This window comes from Vigna radiata, chromosome 5 (assembly GCF_000741045.1).
Source record: "Vigna radiata var. radiata cultivar VC1973A chromosome 5, Vradiata_ver6, whole genome shotgun sequence".
NCBI lineage: Eukaryota > Viridiplantae > Streptophyta > Magnoliopsida > Fabales > Fabaceae > Vigna > Vigna radiata.
In genome coordinates, this window is record NC_028355.1 from 12,882,689 (window position 1) to 12,909,521 (window position 26,833).

At 34.3% G+C, this 26,833-nt stretch overlaps 1 protein-coding gene and 1 pseudogene across 30 annotated transcripts; one reads left to right on the forward strand and one right to left on the reverse strand.

The window, feature by feature from the left end:
• Positions 1-12,814: 12,814 nt before the first annotated feature.
• Positions 12,815-21,124, forward strand: LOC106759651 (annotated as a pseudogene).
• Positions 17,748-26,385, reverse strand: LOC106762496 (protein TSS-like). 30 transcript variants are annotated; one of them, XR_002667764.1, is made up of 7 exons: positions 25,819-26,385; positions 25,501-25,634; positions 25,015-25,100; positions 24,490-24,587; positions 24,162-24,202; positions 23,071-23,134; positions 21,279-22,621 (listed from the first exon to the last, which is right to left on the reverse strand). XR_002667764.1 is itself a non-coding variant. In XM_022780623.1 (5 exons), exons 1-4 carry the CDS (start codon positions 26,071-26,073, stop codon positions 24,514-24,516), a joined length of 549 nt encoding a protein of 182 aa, XP_022636344.1. In that variant the 5' UTR covers positions 26,074-26,385; the 3' UTR covers positions 21,279-21,574; positions 24,490-24,513. The 30 variants fall into 30 exon arrangements, 6 of the variants coding, with proteins under 6 accessions (XP_022636344.1, XP_022636343.1, XP_022636341.1 ...); XR_002667762.1 differs by having other exon boundaries at positions 24,456-24,587; positions 25,819-26,383; XR_002667750.1 differs by having other exon boundaries at positions 25,015-25,225; positions 25,819-26,372.
• Positions 26,386-26,833: the final 448 nt, after the last annotated feature.

Here is a 26,833-nt window from a genome sequence, read left to right on the forward strand (position 1 = left end):
CCATTCTTCTTTCTTTTCTTTCATTGTTCATAGGTTCCCCCATGTCTATGGGGAACTAATTTCTATTTGTTGTTGGGGAATGATGTAACCTTGTAAACTCTCATGTATTTGAATTGATTCTTAATTCTATATGCTTTATTTCATTATTTGTTAGAGTAATTCATCTACTTTATTCTTGCTTATATAATAGCATTATCTGTGAGTTGCATGAGTGCCGGGAGGTTCCTTTCAATTCAGGTCCTTGTTGAATTACTCCTAAGGGTTATATTGCTCAGGGATGAGGGTATGAGTCTTAGTCGTCTTAACCTTTTGATCTTCCCATCTTTTTACCAGGAATGCTAGGAATTATATGAACTGGTAATTAAGGACAGACTTATTTACTGATGGATCGGGTTTAAGTGTTTTAGTGAGGGACGTTGACATTAATGAATAAAGAAGAATTCTTATATACATGAGAGGGAACTTGTGAAATCTATCCCCCACAACATACCCATCTCATATAAATCAACCCCCGTTCATCTTTGTGCTCTTTTGCCACTGATCAATTTTATTTTGCCTTATTTTATTCTTTTGCAATACAAACACATGATCTCTTTTATTTTAAGTCTTAATTAATCTTGTTTTCACACAACTGTTCAGCGCCGAGAGTCCTCTGGGATACGATACTTGGTCTTACCATTTTATATTACTTGTGAGACTCGGTACACTTGCCGATTTGCCCCAACAGTGTAGAATTATTTTACTTTACCATGCATTAACTGTGTTCTAAATAGTTTATTGATTTTCAAAAGTCTCATGAAAACAACCTTTTTAAGGTAATGTGTTTTTTATGACTTGGGCCCAAGCCCAATTGTCTTAGTTTAACATTTCTTTTACTTTCAATTAGACATGTGAAAAATATGTTAGGCATGTGGGACTTCTAGTCCTATATATAGCCATGCCTACACTTCTTGTACGCACTTTTGAAATATTGAATTAATTTTCTATTGAGAGAACTCCATATTTAATTCCTTGAAAGTCAAGGTTGGAGAATCCAAGGGATTCCCTAAACCACCTTCCATTCACTTTGTCATTCCTCTCATTTTCCAAATCTGACTATCACTCCTCCACCGTAACATCTATCCTCCAATTCCTTCCAAACGCGTCAGCCACTTCTCCGCTGACGCATCACACCACTCATCGAAAGCCATGAGCCTTCCACGCCACGTCTTCAAGTTCCTCTTGCACTTAAGACCACCAATTCATTTTCACAGTTCATCACACGCCTAGGGTTTCTTCTCGAGAGCATTCTCTCTCGAGCTCCTCGTAGCCAATCTCCGATCACCACGGTAATCTCCATTTTCTTTCTCAGATCTTCAGCCTTTCACCATTTCATCTCGAGATCACTGAATATTCTGCATTGCATCATATCACTTTTGTCCATTGAACTGATATGCCAATTGTGTTTCATTTGTTGTTGGAATATAAACTTTGTTCTGATTAATTGAATGCTTGGTTATTCTTAAATGGCACCTAGCTGATTCAGTTCAAATTAGGTGTATATCTATATTGTTGTGTTTGGTATAATTGTGCATGAGATGATCTGATTGGAGTAATTAGGCTTGTGCTTCAATTTGTTTTAACTGTCAATACACATCATTCAGTTTTAAGAATTGATTAAAGCATATACTGTCCAATTTTGATTTGATGGTTGAATTAAGTAGAATTGATTTGTTGGGATTTAGTTGAGCAGGTAACAAAGTGAACAATTTTCACGTGGAAATTTTGAAATTGAAGTTTTGAATGGATGGAAATCATTTAACTGCGGGCAATAGTTTTTCAGTCTGAAAACTGAAGAGAGTTATCTAACTTACCTTGTTCTAAGTTGTTGAATCTGTTTTTGCCTGTATAGACAACCTTGCTGGTTGTGTACTGAATTTGGGGTTGATTTTGGTGCAGAAATGAACCGTACAAAGTGGACAATAGAAGTTGATATTAGTTTAGAATGAGCATGAGGATAGCTTGAGCAAACATTAGTAGCCATCTGAACGAAAGATTGCACTCTGAGAGCACAAGCACTTCCATTAGCTACTAGGATCAACAATTGCATACGTGAAGACCACGAGACAGGGAAGTTTTTACTACCTATATCTTTTTGTGTACTCTGCTTAGTTAAGTGATTAAGTAACAGTAACCGTGGTGATACGTGATTGTAGGAGTGGCCAAGAGATTCAAAAGCATTGATTCTAGAAGCAACAGTTGCGCATGAGATACCTGAAGGATGGAACATCTTTGGGCTGGACCTTAGCAGCAGTGGGCCGTAGCATAGCCTGAATTTTTTTTGTATTTGTTTTTTTCTTTGTGTGTAATTTGATTTGTAATGGGCTTATGTTAGCCTACTCTTAGCTTTAGGTTGTGTTGTAAAAGGGTCATTTATAAAGTCCAAGTTCTTTGGAAGAGTCCTTGGCGCTCTTTCAAAATCTTTGCAACTTTATTTGCTTTTCTTATTTTAATATAGCTTAGACTGATGAGTGTGTCTTGTTTTCCAAAGCTACAAGTCTCACTATAGGAGTAGAATTTGATTATCTTTGAATTGTGTTTCGCTTAGGGGCGTAGGGATTTTAGAGTCCGCTTAGAGTCCGCTTAGAGTCAGCCAATTGCCTTTGTTTGTTGAGTCCTTTGATTTAAAAGTGATTTTATTTTAAAGGGTAATTAGTAAGTAGCTTAAGACACATCTGGCTAAGGCAAGACTTGGTATTTAAGCAACCCTTGTGGTTCACCTCTCTTACTTGGGATTTGTCTAAAGTGAAAACTTTTAATCCTTTAGATTAAGAAAACTTTTAGAAACAAAGATGTTTTGTTATTCTTATAGTTCTTCTAGTTCATATAGGTCATCTAGGATTCATAAAGAGTATCATGGTTCATACATTGAGGATGATTTGTGTACTAAAGCTAGAAAAATTCCATTCTTTGGTTCATATAGAAGTCTTCACATACCTAGTTTGGGAAAAAGAAATTAATAAAATGCATCATGTTCTTCTTAGGCAAAGTGAAATTGAATCTTATAGTACAATTGTTCTTTCTAGAGAGTGTGAATCTCGTGTTCTTAGTTTATATCTCTCTAGGTTAGAAAAACATGCAAGAGAGTGGTGAGATCAAAGACAAATTAGTGTTAGACAAGGTAGAAAATCCTTCATTCATGATTGGTATGAATTAAGAGCTTGCATGAGAAGAAAGTTTGTGCCTCCTAAGACTCTTAGAAACTTAGGACTTAGGAAGGAATTCATTAAAGAAGGTAAGTTGTTCATTAAAAATATAAGTGGGTTCTTTCATAGAGAAAATGAGTTTAGAGAAAAGCTTGAGAGACTTTAGGAAGAGCAAATTGAGAGAAGAAGAGAAGAGGAGAGAAAAAGAGAAGAAAGAAAAAGAGAAAAGGAGAGAAGAAGAGAGCAAGCGAGAAGAGATGAGGAAGAAAGAAGAGAGCAACAAAGGAGAGAAGAGGAAGAAAAAGAGAGAATAAGAAGAGAGAAAGAAAGAAAGGAAGAGGAAGAAAATAGAGAAGAGGAAGATAGACTACAAAAGAAAGAGAAGGAAGAAATTGAAAGGAAGAAAATGGAAGAAAAGAAATTGATGGCAACATCTCCTACTCTAGAACCCAAACTTTTAAGGGGAGGTTTTCTATGCTTTCACTTTTCTCCATTTGATATTAAATGTTCCAAATTTACCTTTTCTTTCCAAGACATTGCCATCACATCTTTTCAAAAGTTGCAATTTTTAAGCCATGGCAATAAAAAACTTGAGTTAGAGTTACCTTTCAAGTTATCACTAACTCAAGCCAAAATTAAATTTTCAAATGAAGTAAGGTTTCTTTATCACCAACTTGAAAATTTCAAATCTAGGAAACCTTCTTCCAAACATATTCCTTTATATATCTTATTGGGTCAAATAAAGCTAATTCGAGATATGTTTGATGCTTATTACAAATTAATCTTTGACCTAGGAGAAACTTGTATGAAGTCTACAATAATAAATCCTCGGGGTTGCTCCCTACACCTCCCCATTTGCTCCCTCCACCTCCCCTTCTTTTTTTTACCCTTCACTCTATTTTTTTATTCCTATTTTATCCTTTTAGTAAAAATTTATTTTTTTAAAGTTTTATCGAAAAAACAAAGTTCAATCATCACAGCCTTGCTTGAAGGTGGTGGTATCTATCAAAGCTTTAATTGCAAAAGTGCGTGAATAAACGGCTAGATACCATCCTGTGAAACCTTCCTAAGGATGTCAACATAGGTAAAAACAGATGTCAAAATCCATTTAAGGTAAAAACGGATGTCAACATCCGTTTAAGGTAAAAACAAATGTCAACATCCATTCAAGATAAAAACGAATGTCAACATCCGTTTAAGGCAAAAACGGATGTCAACATCCGTTTAAGGCAAAAACGGATGTCAACATCCGTTTAAGGCAAAAACGGATGTCAACNGTTTAAGGCAAAAACGGATGTCAACATCCGTTTAAGGCAAAAACGGATGTCAACATCCGTTTAAGGCAAAAACGGATGTCAACATCCGTTTAAGGTAAAAGAATAAATCTATATCAACTCACTTGTACACTATTAGAAGTTACCAAGTTTACTCGATTGATCGAATTACCAACTAGAAAGTATGGATCCCCTGCAAAATAAATCGAAGAAAAAGATCAGCTTGAAAAACTGGGACAAAAGACACCAATAAAAAAAAAACAGGGGGCACTAATTCATTGACATAATCTCATCTTCTACGTTTTCTCATAACATCACGAGATTCTACGATGCAGCATCTCGAAAGTGCAAGAAAATTCGTGCCAAATAAAGAGCAAAAAAAATTGCAAACTTATTTGTAATTTTTTCTTATTAAAAAGCAACAACAAGAATCTACATTCATGTCCGGAGAAGTGTTTATATATATATATATATATATATATATATATATATATATATATATATATAAAAGGAAGTCAAGCGAACACAGCCTAAAAAAGTTACAGAAAAAAGATGAAGAAAAAGGGAGAGGAGGTTCTAGATGACATGGAGGCCGAGAAAATCGACGGCAGATTTGGCCATGAGGGTGGCGAACTCATTGAAGCTAATGAAACCGTCGTCGTTGCTGTCGGCCTCGGCCATCATAGAGGTGAGCTCGTTGTAGGAGAGGGGATGGCCCATCTTGGCCATGGAGCCGGTGAGCTCCGACGCCGTGATGTAGCCGTTGTCGTCGCGGTCAAAGGAGCGGAAGACCTCGAGCAGCTGCTCCTGGTTGATGTCAACCTCCTTCTAAGCCCATGGAGTTCCTCTCCCGTTCCTGGAGCGTCTCCGCCCTCGAAGTCTCTAAGGCTCTCTCTCCCGCGCTCTCGAAAGTCACCCTCTCCGATAGCGGTGTTGCCGATGCCATGGATCTCAATCTTGGAGAGGTGTCACAGAGCTGGGAGAAGAGACGGATCTCATTCAATGGGGGAGATGGAGACTGTGAGCAGTAAAAGGAGTAAAAGTGAATTTAGGACTTACTTTTGTAAATAACATTAAAATAAAAAAAAGTAAAAAGATATAAAGGTTAAAAAAGTGAATGAAAAAGGATATTTTTGTAATAAAAAAAAAGAACAAAAACTTGGGGAGGTGTGGGAAGAAAATGGGGAGGTGGAGAGAGCAACCCCCTAAGTCCTCAGGCAAACCATCAGATTTGAGGACAAATCCTTTCCAAGGAGGAGGGGATGATGACTTTGGCCCAAGCCCAATTGTCTTAGTTTAACATTTCTTTTACTTTTAATTAGACATGTGTAAAATGTGTTAGGCATGTGAGACTTCTAGTCCTATATATAGTCATGCATACACTTCTTGTACATTTTTGAGATATTGAATTAATTTTCTGTTGAGAAAACTCCAGATTTAATTCCTTGAAAGTCAAAACTGGAGAATTCAAGGGATTCCTCAACCACCTTTCATTCACTTTTTCTCTCTCATTTTCCAAATCTGACTATCACTTCTCCACCGTAACATCAATCCTCCAATTCCTTCCAAAAGCGTCAGCCATTTCTTCGCTGACACATCACACCACTCATCAGAAGCCACAAGCCTTCCACGCCACGTCTTCAAGTTCCTCTTGCACTTCAGACCACCAATTCATTTTCACAGTTCATCACACGCCTAGGGTTTCTTCTCGAGAGCATTCTCTCTCGAGCTCCTCGTAGCCAATCTCTGATCACCACGGTAATTTCCATTTTCTTTCTCAGATCTTCAGCCTTTCACCATTTCATCTTGAGATCTCACCCTCACCGGACCCTATTTGATAGAATCCCTCTTGACACAGTCCTTTTTCATGTATTTTTACATTTTATAGTATCTGTAATGTAGCTTGCAAGGAGCATGGGTCACTATAAATACCCAGTTCCTCACTTGTACTATTGACTTTTGAGATTAATGAGAATTGAGATTTCTGAAATAGAAACCGTTCTCTCTTGAAAGTCACTGATGGGTGTCGCCGCCCAATCAAATTTGATGTGTATTTAAAGTGCAGTATAGCTAGGGAATGACCCCTAGGTCGTCTCCCAAAGACCAATGTTGCGATTCAGAATCAAGTCAAACACACAGTGGGGGGTTGAAAGTTTTGCATATGAGAATTACACTAAAGTAAAATGCATAGAAATTAAACACAACTCAAATAGGATAGAAAGCATTTAAAAAAAAAGTAAAATGAAATAAAAATAAAAACTCAACCTACAATTCAAATTAATTTAAAATAAAAGAAATTAAAATAAAAATTAAAGTTTATCTAAATCCTAAACTACTTTAAAATAAAAGAAAATAAAAAAAACAAATTTATCCAAATACCAGGACGTGACATATGCCTTTATCCAAATTGAAAAGGAATTGAATGCATATTCCTTCAATCATCAATGAGTGCTACGGCCTTCCTAATTAAATCACCACCGTGCTGCAACGCGTAACAGCAACATGCTTTTTCCAGCTAAATTGAATCACCCTTTATGCAAGCAAAATTAATGCTCCACTTTTCAATTTCAAGGGAATTCTGGTGCAGATCCAGCAAAGTAAATTGATGTGACCACTTGAGACTTTTAGAAGCAGACAACAATGTACCCAAACATCATCCAATTAATTCATCTTTCCGACACATCACCAAACAACTCATGAGCCGTGCCCTTCCCAAGGTGAATGCTGAATCAACCCTTCCACTTAAGCAAAGATTACCGTGTTCTCTCATCAAAGAACGAGCCCACCCTTTACTAATAAAAAATCAATAAGAGAACAATGTTCCCCTCATTCTAGCACTGCAATTAATGGATAAGTTGGAAAGGAAATATGCGTGTTTCTTCATCATTAAACCTGCGTCTGCCATGCATTTCTCATCTCATGGAAATGAAAGCAAAGACCCTTTTTAAGCTTCCAATGCTGAATGACTTGACAGCAACTCTACCCAATGTAGGCCGTGACATTTTGCATCTATTTCTCCAAGCATCAGTGTTTCACTTTTCCTTAAAAAGCAACGAAATTATTAAACCGTGTAGCTTCATGAATCAGCATCATCACACATGAATTGGTTCCACTTAGAACAATGCAAGCTAAAAATAACTGTTCCAGCGTATGAACAAAATGCTAGTGAAAACTAAAGGTATTTCTCTCATTCCACCATTGAATTCCGTGAATCCATTAAATACAATCAGGATTTCTAACAAAATTCAAGAGCCAGCACCCGTGACCAACATTGCTCTCCAATCCAGCATAACGTGTTTCAGCTCCCGAAAAACATTTCACCCAAAAATTCTCTCTCATAGCATGTGACGGCTTTCCTCCCCCAATCCCTAAGTCAGAGAATGTTTTTTTTTAAGTGGGTGGGGTCCACCAAAATGAAACCCTAGGGACATGTCACCAATTTTTTTTACTATTGGGCTTAGTCTAACCTAACAAAAATTAGCCCAATTATTACAAAACTTCATTAACAAAATCTAAATTACTAAGCTAAGCTAGATTAAATCTAATTTGCCTTGTGAAAATTCTTCAATTTGCTTGGTGCCCTTCCAAAAGTCCCAAAGTATAGTTCCAAAATTGCCCTGAAAATAGAAATAGGAATAATTAAGCTCAAATAATTCAAATTAATTAAAATATGAATTATTGGTCTAATTAAGCCCAAATGGTGAAAATGACACAATAACTAAGAATTAAGCGCAAATCATCAACACAATTCGGCGCGAAAAACTAAGTTAATGGTATAAAATCTCGAATCATCAGTCACATTGGCTAAAGAGTCCAAAGACCTCTAGTCTCCTTCCAAAGCACACTTCTTATTTCTCATTTTCCATTTACTCCACGGTGCTCTCACTCCTCCACGGAGAACCATTCCTTTTCTGCCACCTTAGCGCATGCGTCAACGCTTCACTCCATCATCAGCACATCCATATCGTCATTCGCAGACGCGCATCATTAGGGATGACAAAAAAATTCGCGCCCACGGATATCCGCGGATAAAATCCGCGACAGATAGTTGATATCTGCGGATATTTACTACCCAAAACTCGCGGATAGCGGATATTTTAATACCCGCTTATAAACGGGTCGGGTTCGGGTATTATACTATCCGATCCGCGGATATCCGTTACCCGCTAAAAAATTGAAATTACATTTTTATCCATAAACTTAAATTAAGTTTTATTCTTTTGTCTTTTTGTCTCTTTCTACATCTCTACAAGAGTCTCTTTCTACGTCTCTGCAAGAGTCTATTCCTGTCGTGCTAACACATTTTGTCCAACGTGATCGGAAATATAATTTTGTTTTGGACTCTCTTAACCATCATCATTGTTCAATGGAATCACAATTTGCCGATCAAGAACAATATGTGTTCAAATTACTTTTTTTGTTTTGTTTTCCCTAATTTTTTATTGTCTTTAGTGACTTTTATTTATGTGAAAAGAATCTTTAATTAGTTTTGGATCCATACACACAGAGATAAAAATTCTATATGGAAGTTTTTCGTGATAGAACACCGATTGAAAAATAAAACCCCTAAATTTTTTCCAGATTTAGGAACAAAGGCTATCACTAACCCATATGCGTGGAACAATTGCGAAATAATATTAATATATACATGATTAGGAATCAGAAAAAGGGCATGATCTTAAAGGCAAATTCATAATTTTTGTACAAAATTTTTGTATAAAGAAATTATAAGACACATTGGACAAGATTTTGTCCGTTTTAGGAAGAAAGAAGGGATTAAATTTTAAGAAGAATTAAATAAGTAAACACTAGAAAGAAAATAAATATAAATAATAAATAAACAATGATTGAAAGAAGGAAGAGTGACAGTACTTATAGTTGCAGACAAGAATGCTCAGTTCTTCGTGGATAATGCTCAGTCATAGATTTGTGCACACAATGGAGTGAATAATGTATTAAAAGTTGATAAGAAAAAGGTGGAGAGAGAGAGACTGGACTATATGCTCCATCTTAGAAGTAAATATTTTAATATTTATTTAAACTTCAGAAACTTATGGATTGACATATTGCAATCAAAGATAACCCTCAATGGCTTCTTTTATTTTAGCCATTATGCTTGCATCATAAACGTCACATCCTAATTAATTTATTCATTATATTGTACTTCTAGAATTGCCAAAAAAACGAAGTCTTCACTTTTAACCTTTTCCATTTTTGAAAAATTAATTTTATTTTCCTTTTCACATCATAATTTTACTTTCCTTATTGTTGTGGTACCATTCACTCTGGATTGAAAAGGATTGGAAGGGGAGAGATAGTTTCAATGCAACTTTTCCACAATATAGTTAGTTATCTTGTCGTGCGTCAAACTTTTCTCTGTTATTGTGAACTTATTACGTCAAATACTTAATAAAACGGATACAAGTAACTTGCAAAAACTGTCTACACCTTTGTGCATCAGGTTATTCTTGGCTATTAAACTTTGGTACCTTTTCACTGTTATGTACTACACCAATTTACATTTCTTTTGCATTATTATACTATCACTTTTAATATTGATTTAATGCATTAGTTATCTGAAGTTGTACTTATGTTGTTGGATTTACTAGATTCAGTATTACACTTTAGATAGTCTAAGTATTTTACCTCACCCGTAGATATGTTGTTATATTTTAGCTTTGATCAAACTATATGTTGTACCACAAGTCTTATGTTGATCAATTTTGTTTTTAGGATGTCTACTCAAGATATATTTTCCCCTATAAATGATGGTCAACAAGGACAATTTGTAGAACCTAATGTAGGAGATTCAAATCAAGATGATGTTCCTGTAAATTCAAATCAAACTGAAAGTTCAACTCCTACCGTTAATTCAAGAAGATTATTGTTAGAAGTTTGGAATCACTTTAAGAGACAAAAGGTAGATGGAAAATGGAAAGCAATGTGCAATTATTGTTCAAAAAGTCTTGTAGGTTATGCAAAGCAAGGTACATCACATTTGAGAAACCATTTGAAGAGCTGCAAGCTTCGAACAACTCGGGACATCAAACAATCATTTTTAAAAACTCATAAAGAAGGTGGTGAAACCGTAGTTGTTGGAAACTATGTGTTTAATCAACAAATCGCTAGAGATGCACTTCGTAAGATGATAATTCTACATGAGTATCCAATGTCAATGGTTGATCACATAGGCTTTAAAGAATTTTGTGCTAGTGTACAACCTTTATTTAAAGTGGTTTCTCGAAACACCTTAAAAAAGGATATTATGAAGGATTACAATGCTGAAAAAGAGAAACTGAAATTATTGTTGTCAAAGATTCAAAGTCGAGTTGCAAATACAACTGATATGTGGACTGCTAGTAATCAAAATAGAGGCTACATGACTATAACAGCTCACTTCATTGATGATTTATGGAGGCTACAAAGTCGACTTATGAGGTAATAACACTATACTCTATTTTAAGTGTAATTTTTATATTAACATTGTTCTTCACTAAATTAATAAAACATGACTTTATATTTTAGGTTTATGTATCTGCCTGCTCCTCATACTAGTTAAGTTCTTGTTGAATTATTGGTTGAATGTTTAATGGATTGGAATCTAGATAAAAATGTTTCTACTTTGATAGTTGATAATTGCACTACAAATGATGCTATGATTGATCGTATTTTAAACAAGATTTCACCTAGGTCTCTTATTTTGGGTGGCCAATTGTTTCACATGCGATGTTGTGCACATATATTGAATTTGATTGTGAAGGATGGTTTGTCCATAATTGCTAATGTCATTGAGAAGGTCAGAGAAAGTGTTAATTTTTGGACAGCTACACCTAAAAGAGAAGAGAAACTTATAGAGACGTATGCTCAATTGAATATTCCATTCAAAAGAAAATTAGTTGTTGATTGTAGAACTAGGTGGAATTCTACATTTTTAATGCTTCAAGTAGCCATACAATACAAAGATGTATTTGATCGTTTATCACAACGAGAGAGTCAATATAAAGTTTTGCCTAGCGCACATGATTGGGAAATGGCATATGAAATTTGTCAAAAGTTGGAAATATTTTATGATGTGACATTCTTGTTTTCTGGTACCTCTTATCCAACTGCCAACATTTTCTTTCCAAAGGTATGTGAAATTAAGTTGGCTTTGATGGAATGGATTAACTCTCCCAATCTTACTATTCACCAAATGGCTGCATCTATGGTTTTAAAGTTTAACAAGTATTGGAGTGTGATCAGCGGAGTGATGGCTATATGTATTGTCTTAGATCCCAGGTACAAAATTGATTTGTTGGATTATTTTTCCCCTCAGATATATGGTAATGAATCTAACTGTGAAATTGAAAAGGTGAAGATTCTTTTTAAGGACTTGGTAAGAGAGTATGAAATGTACATGAAAGGTAAAAAGTCAGTTTCTTCATGTCAAAATCCGAACATAAGTGTAAGTCAAATTGTTGATGGAAGAAAAGATGCTTGGAGGAGAGATTTTGCAAAACACCAGATTGCAAAGAAAAATGAACCATCAAATTATAAGTTAGAACTTGATTATTACTTGGAAGAACCGACACTACCTGATTCAGATGAAGAATTTGACATTTTAGTTTGGTGGAAGACTAATGGATTAAAATATCCAATCTTACAAATGATTGCAAGAGATTTTCTAACCATTCCTATCTCAACAATTGCTTCTGAGTCTTCTTTTAGTACTGGTGGTCGATTTCTTACTCCACATCGGAGTAGATTACACCAGACACTTTAGAGGCATTGATGTGTGTTCAAGATTACCTATGGAGTGACATACAAGGTAATTAAATGAAAAATTCAAATTACATATTTATATTCATTCAAATGATTGTCTATAACAGATGATTTATTTTCCTTGTTCAGGTTCTTCAAAATTGAAGGTGGATAACATGAAGCTTAATACAATACTAGAGGAGATAATTGATGATAATGTTAGTAGTTTTGTTTATAATATTTTAATTTACTTTTATTAATAGTGTTACTTTGTCATTGATTGATGACTTTATTTGTATTTATTTATTTCAGGAATTAAGTGGTCAAAATGAAAATATGGAAGAAGACACATAAATCTTGGAATCTTAATTTTAGAACAATTATTTTTAAAATTACTTGTATTTGGATACATGTTGCACTATTAATTTTTATTAATTTGAATTTATGTTTTAACTTGTATTTGAATCTATTTGAATATATGTTTTAAATATTATTTGTTTTTTTTTTTTGCAATTTAATTTGGATTTCATTTAAAAACTTAAAAAATATCCCACGGATATCCGCGGGTTGAAAAAACTTTACATATTGGAACCGGATATCCGCATGTTGAAAAAAATCCACAAATTCTTTTAGACGGATATCTGACAAGTAACAGATCGAGTTTCAAATATAGTTTTATCTAACGGGTTGGATTCGGGTGTCACACTATCCGACCCGAACCCAACCCTGGCATCCCCATCATCGTCACTTTCATTCTCGCCTCTTCCTTCATGAGAGCGTTTCCTCTCTCGACAACTCGCCATCATCGCCAACCAATTTTCAGTCACAGTAAGCCATTTCTCAGCCTAGAATCTCCTCCTGCCTTCATTTCTCAGTCACTAAAACCTTTTCCACCGAACACCTTTCTCCAAACCTAGGGTTCTTCCCTTCTTTCATCATTTTCCCATTTTTCACCGATTGATTTCTTCTCTGCTCCGATTCAAACCTTTTTCACCAATCAAACTTCGATTTCCACCGTTTAATCGGTTCAAATCGCGTTTTCCTCCCTTCTCTAGGTTTTCCACCGATTGAAATTAGATTTTCCTTGAGTCAGATCACGATCTCAGCGAGTTCGCACTCGAACTCGCGTTCTCTCTTCACTATTAGGGTTTGTCTCTCTCGATCTAGAGATTATACAACATTCCGCTGCGTCTTCTCTTTCGGAGGAAGTTTCGAGGACTTGCGACACGCCTACGGTCTATTTCTCGGAGCTATTCTTCCATCACTATTCCACATTTTACCGTTCAAAACCGAGAGTCCTTCCCTTCCATCGATTCAATCGGTGAAACCTCTCGTTTCACCGTTCAAACAGCTTTTCCTCCGATTATTTCAAACTTCCACCGATTAAATCCTCTTGTACCTCGAACCCTAGCTTTTTCACCGGTCAAACCACAAATCTAGGGTTCATCGACTGTTTTCTCTGTCTTCCGCTGCGTCGTCTTCTCTAACCATGCATTCAGCTCCAATTTCTCGGGTTCCTTGCCGATTTGTCGCCGGAGCGAACGCATCAGTTTTAAAAATAATAAAATGACATGATAACTTTAGAAGAAAAGAAGTACCAAAATTTTTGTTTTGATCAACTGGTTTGCGTGGAGCCATTTTTCCACTCTTACTGTCAGATCCTTCATCCAATCACAAAGTCAATGCAACCATTTGACTTCCTTGTTCTTCCCATGTGGATCTGAGTCTCTTGCTTGATCCTCGCTCCCTTGGACGAAGCTTCCCTAAGCCTTCCTGGCTCCTCCTCACCATAAATGCAACATTTTTTTCTAATCTGTTTTTCATGAGTTTTTGTCTCATGTAAACAAACTGAGATCCAAGAAGACAAGACCATGTAAGTATTCTGAGATTTTAATAACAATTGTTGTTTGTTTTGGTTGTTAAAATATTACTAGACTCCCAGTTTGTTGATGAAATTTCTGTGACAGAATATCCCTCAAGACTCAGTCATGTATAAACCATTCATGACATGTGATGATTAATAAACACATATTACTTATCCCTCTGCTTGTAANCAGAAATAGGTACCCTTTATTGATAGTGTGTTGTGGTCTGTGTAAGAATCAGAACAAGGTTCCAACCTCAACGCCTCAACTAGTGATTTTCTTATGATGCAAAGACCTGCCAAAGGGTGAAAAATCACTTTGTATGGTTTTGCTTCTGATAAACCTGGCCCTGAAATATCTCAAGAGAAATACAATATAAATAGGCATTTAATATTTGTTGACTTCATTATAATTAGGCAAGGTATTATCCTAATATTGCAAAATCAAAGTAGACATGGTCAAATAAGTTCATTTAAATATGATGACCGGATAGTATCGCTTAAAAACAATAATTTAATTTTAATTTCAGGTATGTTTTGATGTTCATTCATTATTTACAAATGAGAAGACCTGTCATCCTTCCATGCTTGCAGGTGTGTACTTCAGACTTCATTCTTTTATTCCTCTACGATAGCCTTTATTTAGCCTTTTAAGAAGAAGAGTGTCACTGGCTCTGCTATTAATGTTTCAGAAATAACCATTTATTTTGATCTACACATAATGGTCTGTGTTTCCATTTTCTACAGAATGAAAAAATTGATTAAGTAAGAGTTCTAGGCATCTTTTTATTTTCATTTTCCATACAATTGGCTGGAAAACCACTTCAAATTTTTATGTTGTGACAAAGCCTTGTTGATGGCAAATCACTTTTTACTCTGAGAAAACCACTTTAGCAATTGTGTGGCCAGTGTCCATGTAATAACTTTTTTGCAGTATGCAAATCACAGACGTTCAGTTAACTTTGTCAAGTTTGAACCTCATTAAACATTACCTCATATGAATAATTTTGTAATTTAATGATTAAATACTATTTTCTGTACAGGAGATGGAGACAACGTATTCTGTAACTGTGGATGATATTAAATATGCTTCCTTTGATAAAGTTATATATGCAGAGAACTCTACATATCTAATTAAATTAAAATAATTTTGTTATTAATTCATCTATAATAGTTTTGGTTTTTATCATTCAATTAATTCTTTTAAGTAATTACTCATTAATTATTATCTTTGTTATTTTCATAGTATAAATTACTTATTTCAATTTCTCTCTTAATATATAAATTATTTGTCTCTGAAATTTTGGGATTTTAAGGACTTAAGTTAATTGAAAACTATATTTTTAAGTTATTGAAACATCTAAAAAAGTAAGCATTTTGAACAACTAATATTTTAACAAGAAGGCAATAAGAATTTCTGTTACAATCCACAGAGAAGCGGAAGAAAAGAGGGCATTTTTTGAGGCCAAAAAGGGGGAAGATTTCTTGAAGGTAGAAGAGATATTTGCAAATTACAGGGCAACTGGAACAACCCCAAAGAAACTCTTTTACATATCAAGTGAGTAATAGTCTTAAGTTTCAATAATAGTTCTAGGTTTTACATTTTTCCTTTATTTGACCATGATGTTTATGTAATATATATCTATTTTAAATGTGAAATGTTTGGTATTGTGCTAAATGAAAGCTATTTTAAAACTGACAGCAACATTAAACACGTTATATATCTATCTTAGTTTAATGACTCAAATTATGCAAAATTTATGTAGATTATATTTTAAAAAGAATAAAATACTTACTGAAACATTTAAATAATAATAAATTTAGTTAAAATCAACATAACACTCTAGAATATCAACCTGTAGTTTATACTGCCTTCACTTGTTGTATGACATCTAAGGGTGAAGAAATACACTTATGACAGCTTATATTTTTCCGTATATTGTTGTCATTTCCTCATATAGCTTTTTTTGTTGCAGCTGGAGGTTCTTCAAGGATTTTGTGACCCTAACCCTACAAAATATGTTGATAGTGAGAAAACAGAGCCAAATGTAATTTTCTATTGGGGTTTGAAATCTAACAAGAATAATTTCCAAGACATCGATTCGGCAAAGGAGGAGTTCATCAAGATCATAAAGAATGGCTATGAAGGTTCTCCTGGGAAGATGGAGATGTCCATACTGTTAGCTTATCAGCTGTCAAATTGATGTTAAGAAAAGGAATCCGGTATTCCATATTGGCTTGTTTGTAATGTATCACCAGTTTAAGTGAGGATTACAGTGGCTAGATTTATTTTATTTTGATTTATCTGCTATGGTGTTGTACTGTAGACTTGTATATTCTATGTTCATATCGCTGGTAAAGCATAACAAGATAGACTTGTATATTACTCAATCAATGCCTATGAAAAACGTTATCCAGTGTTATCAGTAATTGACTTCAACATAACAACATCTCAGATTCTAAATCATGTTAATTGGTTCCTTTGTTTCTTTTTCCTACTACTACCTATCAAAGTAACAACAGCACATGTTAGTCACATTCGTTTTCTTCTCTGCCAAGGATGCTAACATTGTGCACCTGTGAAACTCTTTATTATTCCACCTAATATTATATTAAAGTTATTTCATACTCAAACGTTGGTTCCAATCATAATCATGCATCACCAAAACAACAAACAGTAACACAACAAATACACCACATTCTGATTATAAAGGACAACATTTGTTACAACACTGGTCTGAATTTTATTGTAGTATGATAAATGGTTTAGCTGTTCATGATGATGCATATTATTTTCCTTTAGTGAAAAGTCTCAATCATACGATGGTAGGTAATTCAGTTGGCACTCACAAGATAATAAAGCACAAGTCTATTGATTTATAATATAGCACATTTATCTGACCAGATAAATATGCTATGTAAATTCATTACCCTCTAAAATCTTAATATTAAATTTTAGAACTTACTAATATTTATTTAAAAACTCAAATTGATTTTTAATTACATTACACATTGTCTGAGTAATCCTGCTTCTATCAACTTAATGTTCTCTTAATGGGATTGTTTATATCAAATACATATGGTACTCTATCAGAAATTTCACATTAGCTAGTTGTCTTTTTGCATGACAATGCAGAACTGGAGTTACCTTTCAGTCGAAAAAAGGAAAAGGAAAATCTAATTTAGTACTTCTAAACCTGATATAGGAAAGTTGGCTAAGCTATTTCTTGGTCACTCCAATTCTCATAAGGGCAACATAAGCTATAACTCTGTAAACTATGAGCATTATCATCAGACCTAATGCAGCCATGAGTTGGTCATGCAATCCAAAATGAACCCATATTTGCTTTATGGAAGGAAACTCCACAATTCGACACTGGCAAGTGGAACAAGGGTATGTCTCACCATAACTATATTGAGACCTAATGAACAACTGGTAGGTGTAGTAGCTGATAGAAATGTACTTGATCCATGCTATAAACTTTGGAAAATGCTGAACATAAAATCCCCCAGCCAGCAAAAAGCATAGCATGATCACTGAGGCAAGTGTTGTTGCAGCCTTTTGATCCATCACAGAAGCACCAAGGGCAAGGCCTAGACCTTGTGATACTAACACATTGAGTAAGAGAGAGAGCAATGTGCACATGAAGTTCACCACATTGGCCTTCAACCCTGTCATTCAATAGATTATGATAAGGAATATGGTGGGAAGAACAAGTTCCATGGGAAGGTCAGCTACCACCCTTGACATGAAATATGAGGAAAGCCTGTACATTCCTGAAGATCTTTCTTTCTGTAGCATCATTAGCTCTTGAGGAAAGGTGAAAATTGCTTGAAAGAGAGGGAAGAAACCCCAAAAGCCAGATATGAAGAACAGAAGCCCAATCTGAATGTACAGTATAGTACTTATCAGCTCTCAATCCATCAGCCCAAATTAACTTAGTGAAAACCAATTATGCTTAATTTCAAGAAACAATACTTAGATTTAGTTCTATATTGGTGTTTTCTGACTAGAAGAATTTCCTTTCTGTAACTTATACTAACCTTTAGTGCAATTTCTTTATCATACATAGTACTAAAATAAATTCTAATTCTGATTTCAGAACAATATAACAACAACTAAGAAATCACCTCTGAGATTTGTCCATTCAAAATGTAAGTTGTACAGAAGATTGAGATAAAATGAAAACATGATATTTTTTGAAATTTTTATCTGATCCTGCAAATGTGAGATATCAGACTTGAACCAGAGTAGTCCTGAAATTAGAGCAACCACAAGGACCTGACAAACACGCAAAAGAGAGAATGATTCATGCTTTCTCTCTTTGATGTCTCTTCTTAATAGTACAAGGAATTGCTGTCCCCAGTTGGTAGGCCATTTCTCAGAGCTCTCTTCTTGAAATCTATTCTGGTCTTTGCCAGAGTCATTGATTCCTTTAAGTGCAGGCTTCGATTGTGCAGCACAGTTTCCCTTATATACCGAAATCAATTTCTGTTTATCTATAATATGATCCGCATTAAATTCATCAGTGTAGACACCTGCAGTTATTCCTGAATTAGCACAGTGACTTGGAACAATACAAGATCAAATGTTCTCTTTTATAAATTTTAAAATCAGATGGACATTCCTAGAACTCCCATTTAGGATACTACTGGAAGCAACAGAAGCCCTCTTGATTACAAAATATTCCTCTCTGTAATATAAATTGTATAAATGTTGAAAGTCAAAATCTCTTTCCTGCCTAAACATATAACATAGATTTGGGGGGAAATGTATCAGTCAAGGCTCAATTTTGCACAAAGCCTATGTTATGTGTTTAGGGTGCCTAAACATATAACATAAGCTTTGTGCAAAATTGAGCCTTGACTGGTACATTTCCCCCCAAATCTATGCTATATGTTTAGGCAGGAAAGAGATTTTGACTTTCAACATTTATACAATTTAGATTACAGAGAGGAATATTTTGTAATCAAGAGGGCTTCTGTTGCTTCCAGTAGTATCCTAAATGGGAGTTCTAGGAATGTCCATCTGATTTTAAAATTTATAAAAGAGAACATTTGATCTTGTATTGTTCCAAGTCACTGTGCTAATTCAGGAATAACTGCAGGTGTCTACACTGATGAATTTAATGCGGATCATATTATAGATAAACAGAAATTGATTTCGGTATATAAGGGAAACTGTGCTGCACAATCGAAGCCTGCACTTAAAGGAATCAATGACTCTGGCAAAGACCAGAATAGATTTCAAGAAGAGAGCTCTGAGAAATGGCCTACCAACTGGGGACAGCAATTCCTTGTACTATTAAGAAGAGACATCAAAGAGAGAAAGCATGAATCATTATCTCTTTTGCGTGTTTGTCAGGTCCTTGTGGTTGCTCTAATTTCAGGACTACTCTGGTTCAAGTCTGATATCTCACATTTGCAGGATCAGATAAAAATTTCAAAAAATATCACGTTTTCATTTTATCTCAATCTTCTACACAACTCACATTTTGAATGGACAAATCTCAGAGGTGATTTCTTAGTTGTTATATTGTTCTGAAATCAGAATTAGAATTTATTTTAGTACTATGTATGATAAAGAAATTGCACTAAAAGTTAGTATAAGTTACAGAAATGAAATTCTTCTAGTCAGAAAACACCAATATAGAACTAAATCTAAGTATTGTTTTTTTGAAATTAAGCATAATTGGTTTTCACTAAGTTAATTTGGGCTGATGGATTGAGAGCTGATAAGTACTATACTGTACATTCAGATTGGGCTTCTGTTCTTCATATCTGGCTTTTGGGGTTTCTTCCCTCTCTTTCAAGCAATTTTCACCTTTCCTCAAGAGCTAATGATGCTACAGAAAGAAAGATCTTCAGGAATGTACAGGCTTTCCTCATATTTCATGTCAAGGGTGGTAGCTGACCTTCCCATGGAACTTGTTCTTCCCACCATATTCCTTATCATAATCTATTGGATGACAGGGTTGAAGGCCAATGTGGTGAACTTCATGTGCACACTGCTCTCTCTCTTACTCAATGTGTTAGTATCACAAGGTCTAGGCCTTGCCCTTGGTGCTTCTGTGATGGATCAAAAAGCTGCAACAACACTTGCCTCAGTGATCATGCTATGCTTTTTTGCTGGCTGGGGGATTTTATGTTCAGCATTTTCCAAAGTTTATAGCATGGATCAAGTACATTTCTATCAGCTACTACACCCACCAGCCGTTCATTAGGTGTCAATATAGCTATGGTGAGACATACCCTTGTTCCACTGGCCAGTGTCGAATTGTGGAGTTTCCTTCCATAAAGCAAATAGGGGTTCATTTTGGATTGCATGACCAACTCATGGCTGCATTAGGTCTGATGATAATGCTCATAGTTTACAGAGTTATAGCTTATGTTGCCCTCATGAGAATTGGAGTGACCAAGAAATAGCTTAGCCAACTTTCCTATATCAGGTTTAGAAGTACTAAATTAGATTTTCCTTTTCCTTTTTACGACTGAAAGTTAACTCCAGTTCTGCATTGTCATGCAAAAAGACAACTAGCTAATGTGAAATTTCTCATAGAGTAACATATGTATTTGATATAAACAATCCCATAAAGAGAACATTAAGTTGACAGAAGCAGGATTACTCAGACAATGTGTAATGTAATTAAAAATCAATTTGAGTTTTTAAATAATTATTAGTAAGTTCTAAAATTTAATATTAAGATTTTAGAGAGGTAATGAATTTACATAGCATATTTATCTGCTCAGACAAATGTGCTTTATTATAAATCAATAGACTTGTGCTTTATTATCTTGTGAGTGCCAACTGAATTACCTACCATCGTATGAACAGCTAAACCATTTATCATACTATAATAAAATTCAGACCAGTGTTGTAACAGAGGTTGTCCTTTATAATTAGAATGTGGTGCATTTTTTGTGTTACTGTTTATGGTTTTGGTGATGCATGAGTTATGATTGGAAACATCGTTTGAGTATGAGATAACTTTAATATAATATTAGGTGGAATAATAAAGAGTTTTACAGGTGCACAATGTTAGCATCCTTGGCAGAGAAGAAAACGAATGTGACTAAGATGTGTTGTTGTTACTTTGGTAGGTAGTAGTTGGAAAAAGAAACAAAGGAATCAATTAACATGATTTAAAATCTGAGATGCTGTTATGTTGAAGTCAATTACTGATAACACTGGATAACGTTTTTCATAGGCATTGATTGAGTAATATACAAGTCTATCTTGTTATGCTTTACCCGCAATATGAACATAGAATATACAAGTCTATAGTACAACACAATAACAGATAAATCAAAATAAAATAGATCTAGCCACTATAATCTTCACTTAAACTGGTAATACATTACAAACAAGCTAATATGGAAGACCGGATTCCTTTTCTTAACATCAATTTGACAGTTGATAAGCTAACAGGATGGACATCTCCATCCTCTCACGAGAACCTTCATAGCCATTCTTTAATCTTCATGAACTCTTCCTTTACCGAATTGATGTCCTGAAAATTATTCTTGTTAGATTACAAACCTCAATAGAAAACTACATTTGGCTCTGTTTTCTCACTATCAACATATTTTGTAAGGACAAAATCCTTGAGTAACCTCCAGCTGCAGCAAACAAAGATATATGAGGAAATGACAACAATATACAGAAAAATATAAGTTGTCATAAGTGTATTTCTTCACCCTTAGATGTCATACAACAAGTGAAGGCAGTATAAACTACAGGTTGATATTCTAGAGTGTTATGTTGATTTTAACTAAATTTATTATTATTTAAATGTTTCAGTAAGTATTTTATTCTTTTTAATATATAATCTACATAAATTTTGCATAATTTGAGTCATTAAACTAAGATAGATATAACGTATGTAATGTTACTGTCAGTTTTAAAATAGCTTTCATTACCAAACATTTCACATTTAAAATAGATATATATTACATAAACATCATGGTCAAATAAAAGAAAAATGTAAAACCTAGAACTATTATTGAAACTTCTTAATTAAAGACTATTACTCAATTGATATGTAAAAGAGTTTCTTTGGGGTTGTTCCAGTTGCCCTGTAATTTGCAAATATCTGTTCTACCTTCAAGAAATCTTCCCCTTTTTTGGCCTCAATAAATGCCCTCTTTTCTTCCGCTTCTCTGTGGATTGTAACAGAAATTCTTATTGCCTTCTTGTAAAAATATCAGTTGTTCAAAATGCTTACTTTTTTTAGATGTTTCAATAACTTAAAAATATAGTTTTCAATTAACTTAAGTCCTTAAAAGCCCAAAATTTCAGAGACAAATAATTTATATATTAAGAGAGAAATTGAAATAAGTAATTTATACTATGAAAATAACAAAATAATAATTAACGAGTATTTACTTAAAAGAGTTAATTGAATAATTGAATGATAAAAACCAAAACTATTATAGATGAATTAAAAACAAAATTATTTTAATTTAATTAGATATGTAGAGTTCTCTACATATATAACTTTATCAAAGGAAGCACATTTAATATCATCCACAGTCACAGAATACGTTGTCTCCATCTCCTGTACAGAAAATAGTATTTAATCATTAAATTACAAAATTATTCATATGAGGTAATGTTTAATGAGGTTCAAACTTGACAAAGTTAACTGAACGTCTGTGATTTGCATACTGCAAAAAAGTTATTACATGGACACTGGCCACACAATTGCTAAAGTGGTTTTCTCAGAGTAAAAAGTGATTTGCCATCAACAAGGCTTTGTCACAACATAAAAATTTGAAGTGGTTTTCCAGCCAATTGTATGGAAAATGAAAATAAAAAGATGCCTAGAACTCTTACTTAATCAATTTTTTCATTCTGTAGAAAATGGAAACACAGACCATTATGTGTAGATCAAAATAAATGGTTATTTCTGAAACATTAATAGCAGAGCCAGTGACACTCTTCTTCTTAAAAGGCTAAATAAAGGCTATCGTAGAGGAATAAAAGAATGAAGTCTGAAGTACACACCTGCAAGCATGGAAGGATGACAGGTCTTCTCATTTGTAAATAATGAATGAACATCAAAACATACCTGAAATTAAAATTAAATTATTGTTTTTAAGCGATACTATCCGGTCATCATATTTAAATGAACTTATTTGACCATGTCTACTTTGATTTTGCAATATTAGGATAATACCTTGCCTAATTATAATGAAGTCAACAAATATTAAATGCCTATTTATATTGTATTTCTCTTGAGATATTTCAGGGCCAGGTTTATCAGAAGCAAAACCATACAAAGTGATTTTTCACCCTTTGGCAGGTCTTTGCATCATAAGAAAATCACTAGTTGAGGCGTTGAGGTTGGAACCTTGTTCTGATTCTTACACAGACCACAACACACTATCAATAAAGGGTACCTATTTCTGCTTACAAGCAGAGGGATAAGTAATATGTGTTTATTAATCATCACATGTCATGAATGGTTTATACATGACTGAGTCTTGAGGGATATTCTGTCACAGAAATTTCATCAACAAACTGGGAGTCTAGTAATATTTTAACAACCAAAACAAACAACAATTGTTATTAAAATCTCAGAATACTTACATGGTATTGTCTTCTTGGATCTCAGTTTGTCTACATGAGACAAAAACTCATGAAAAACAGATTAGAAAAAAATGTTGCATTTATGGTGAGGAGGAGCCAGGAAGGCTTAGGGAAGCTTCGTCCAAGGGAGCGAGGTTCAAGCAAGAGACTCAGATCCACATGGGAAGAACAAGGCAGTCAAATGGTTGCATTGACTTTATGATTGGATGAAGGGTCTGACAGTAAGAGTGGAAAAATGGCTCCACGCAAACCAGTTGATCAAAATAAAAATTTTGGTACTTCTTTTCTTTTAAAGTTATCATGTCATTTTATTATTTTTTAAAACACATTACCTTAAAAAGGTTGTTTTCATGAGACACTTTTGAAAATCAATAAACTATTGAGAACACAGTTAATGCATGGTAAAGTAAAATAATTCTACACACTCTCATGCTTAAGTAATATAAATTCATTAACTTCATAAAAATTAAAGTTAAAAATTGTACAAGCAATATCAGAAAATATACTCTGTAATAAATCATCCATGAAGCCCTTTTGTTCTGATTTTCTGTATCAAACCAAACAGCACCGAAGATTACCCGAACAGTTATAATTCCTCATTCCTTTTTTAAGAAAAAGAGACTATTAACATATATGTTAATAACACAGAGCACCATTACATATAACCATAACGATACTGTTCTGCAACACCCAGTGAAACTTTAATCTACCAACTATAATTACAAAGTCGTGTTCTAGTATGTTTTTCATTGCCTGCCAATGACTATTTTCAGTACAAAGAATATACTAAATGTGTATACCCGTGTTCCCAAGTCATCAGGACCAAGTTTTCACCTCAGAATTTGCAAAGTTGTTTGCTCATGCTACACGCTCAGTGGATATGCTTCCATCAATGAGAGTGCTATAGCTATTGCATGATAACTTGCAGCTGTCTGCAGACAATTAACATCCAAGAAAAGATGCAAGAGTTATAGCACAGACAACAAGTTGTTTCATTAAACAAATAGTATAATCCAATCGGTTGTTATTATTTTAGCAACCTTCATGATATGATTATGAGCTTTATATGAATCCAATCACTACAATAATTATAACAAACTGAAAATATCATCCTTTAAAATTAAATCAAATCAACAATTTTCATCTAACTAACTTGATGACAAATTTTAAAATAATCTTCCGAGTAACCTCTCTCTATTTATAAAGGTGTAGCACATTAATTCATATGGATCTCATTGTTGATAGTTTCTTGATATGAAAAATGAAGAGAATTTACATACAACATTTTTCATAAAAAAGAATACAAAATAAACTAACTTCATAATTTGGAAAAACCAGAAATAAGATGAATAAAATAACCTGAATATGATCTGCTCCAAGTAATCTTTGGTTGCACTTTAAAGCTTTGTGAAGATATCTGAGAGCGACATGTGCATTTCCCAGACCTTCTTCCATCATAGCCACATTAATGTAAGTAGCAGTAGTGTTTGGATGAGATGGGCCGCATGTTAGATGCAGAAGATATAAAGCACGCTTTACATACTTGAATGTTGATCCAATTAACGAAAGGCTAAATGAGAAGAAAAATTAAAATTAACTAATTAGTATTTCAAATTCACAACTTATCTTTCCATATTTATGGCGATCAATACATAAATTTCTGCTAAGGATTAAAAAAGAAAACCTAGATTCCCATAACATAGAACACAAATTCGTAAACTTTGTTTCTCTCTTGATAAATTCTATTTTCAAATTAAAAAATTGAGTTTGTATTATATTAATTCAAAACCAAATTAAACTCACGAAGATTTGAATATCACTATATTGCACAAGAGCAAAACATACTTCAGAGCCAGCTCTCTGTGCTGTAGTCTGTAATAGAAAACAGCAAGATCCCCATAGCTCTTCATGGTATCAGGATGATCCAGACCTAACTCTCTCTCATTGATATCCAAAGCTTTTTGTTGATATATTGTAGCCTGTGATTTAGGTAAACAACTTGATGAATAGAAATCAAACCCTGAAACTTTAGTAAATCAAATGGAGATTTGAGGTGCAAATAAACAGTGGCTAAAATATTTAATCAATATGTCTATTGCATAAAGCAACAACAAACCAGCCTTATCCCAATAGATGGTGTCAATCATAAAATGGGAACGACACCTTCCGGCAGCCGGGGATTAACCGTCCGAGAGAGCGCGCCTTCTTCTGCAGCGGCGGAGCCATTCTCCGAATCTCCGGTGCCCTCTTCTTCATCAATTCAGCGGGGGACTTCCTGGCCTTCATTTGGTGCCTCCCCTTCCACCGGCGAAAATCGCGCGGCTCTAGCGAGTACGGCCTTAGGCCGTGGCGGCGAGGGCACAGTCGGCGACTGCGCAGACATCGCTGGCAGCGGCAGGCTGTGGACATCACTCGCATGCCATGTCGGTTGTTTCGTGCGCGACGTAGGGTTTCACTTTTTGTGTTTCATTGATTGAGTGTGAATTATTGTCGTTGAATGAGTGAATTTGATCACATGATGATTGTTAATGTCGAATGATAATTGTACGAAAGATTGTGTTCTGAAGATGTTTGGTGATGTTGAAATTGGTTAAAGATGGATGAGAATGCAACTAGGTGGTGTAGTAGGTGTTTTTAGGTCAAATATGAGGTTTTGGTGTGTAAGTTTTTGAACTAAGAGTTAAAATGATTTGATTCAGTTCTAGAGAATGTTCAGAGGTAAATTAAGACTTGTTACATTGGCTGATTAGTTGAAATCCAGTCTAGACAGTTTTAATAGTATTTTTGTTAATGTTTTGGATTGGTTTTAAGTGCATTATTGGAAGTTTAGAGTAGTGAAATTTTGAATTATAGGTTATGAGTCACATTGGTCATTTTAGAGGTTATTGATAAGTCATTTATGACTTGTTAGAGTCTTTAAACTACTTAAAAATGAATTAGAAATGTAGATTTCAATTTTGATCTCTAAGTTGAGATTTTAGTTGTATTGAGTGGATACATTGTTGGAAACAATTGATTACTGGTTTAATATAGGTTATACGTTGTTAGTTTAGGTCTAAAATAGTCCATAATCCAATTTAGGAGTGTTACAAGTTGGTAAACTGATTAGAAGTGGTAATGAGTGGTCTAAAAGTGCTAATTTTGCAGATTTTAGTATTACAGAATTATGCAATCTAGT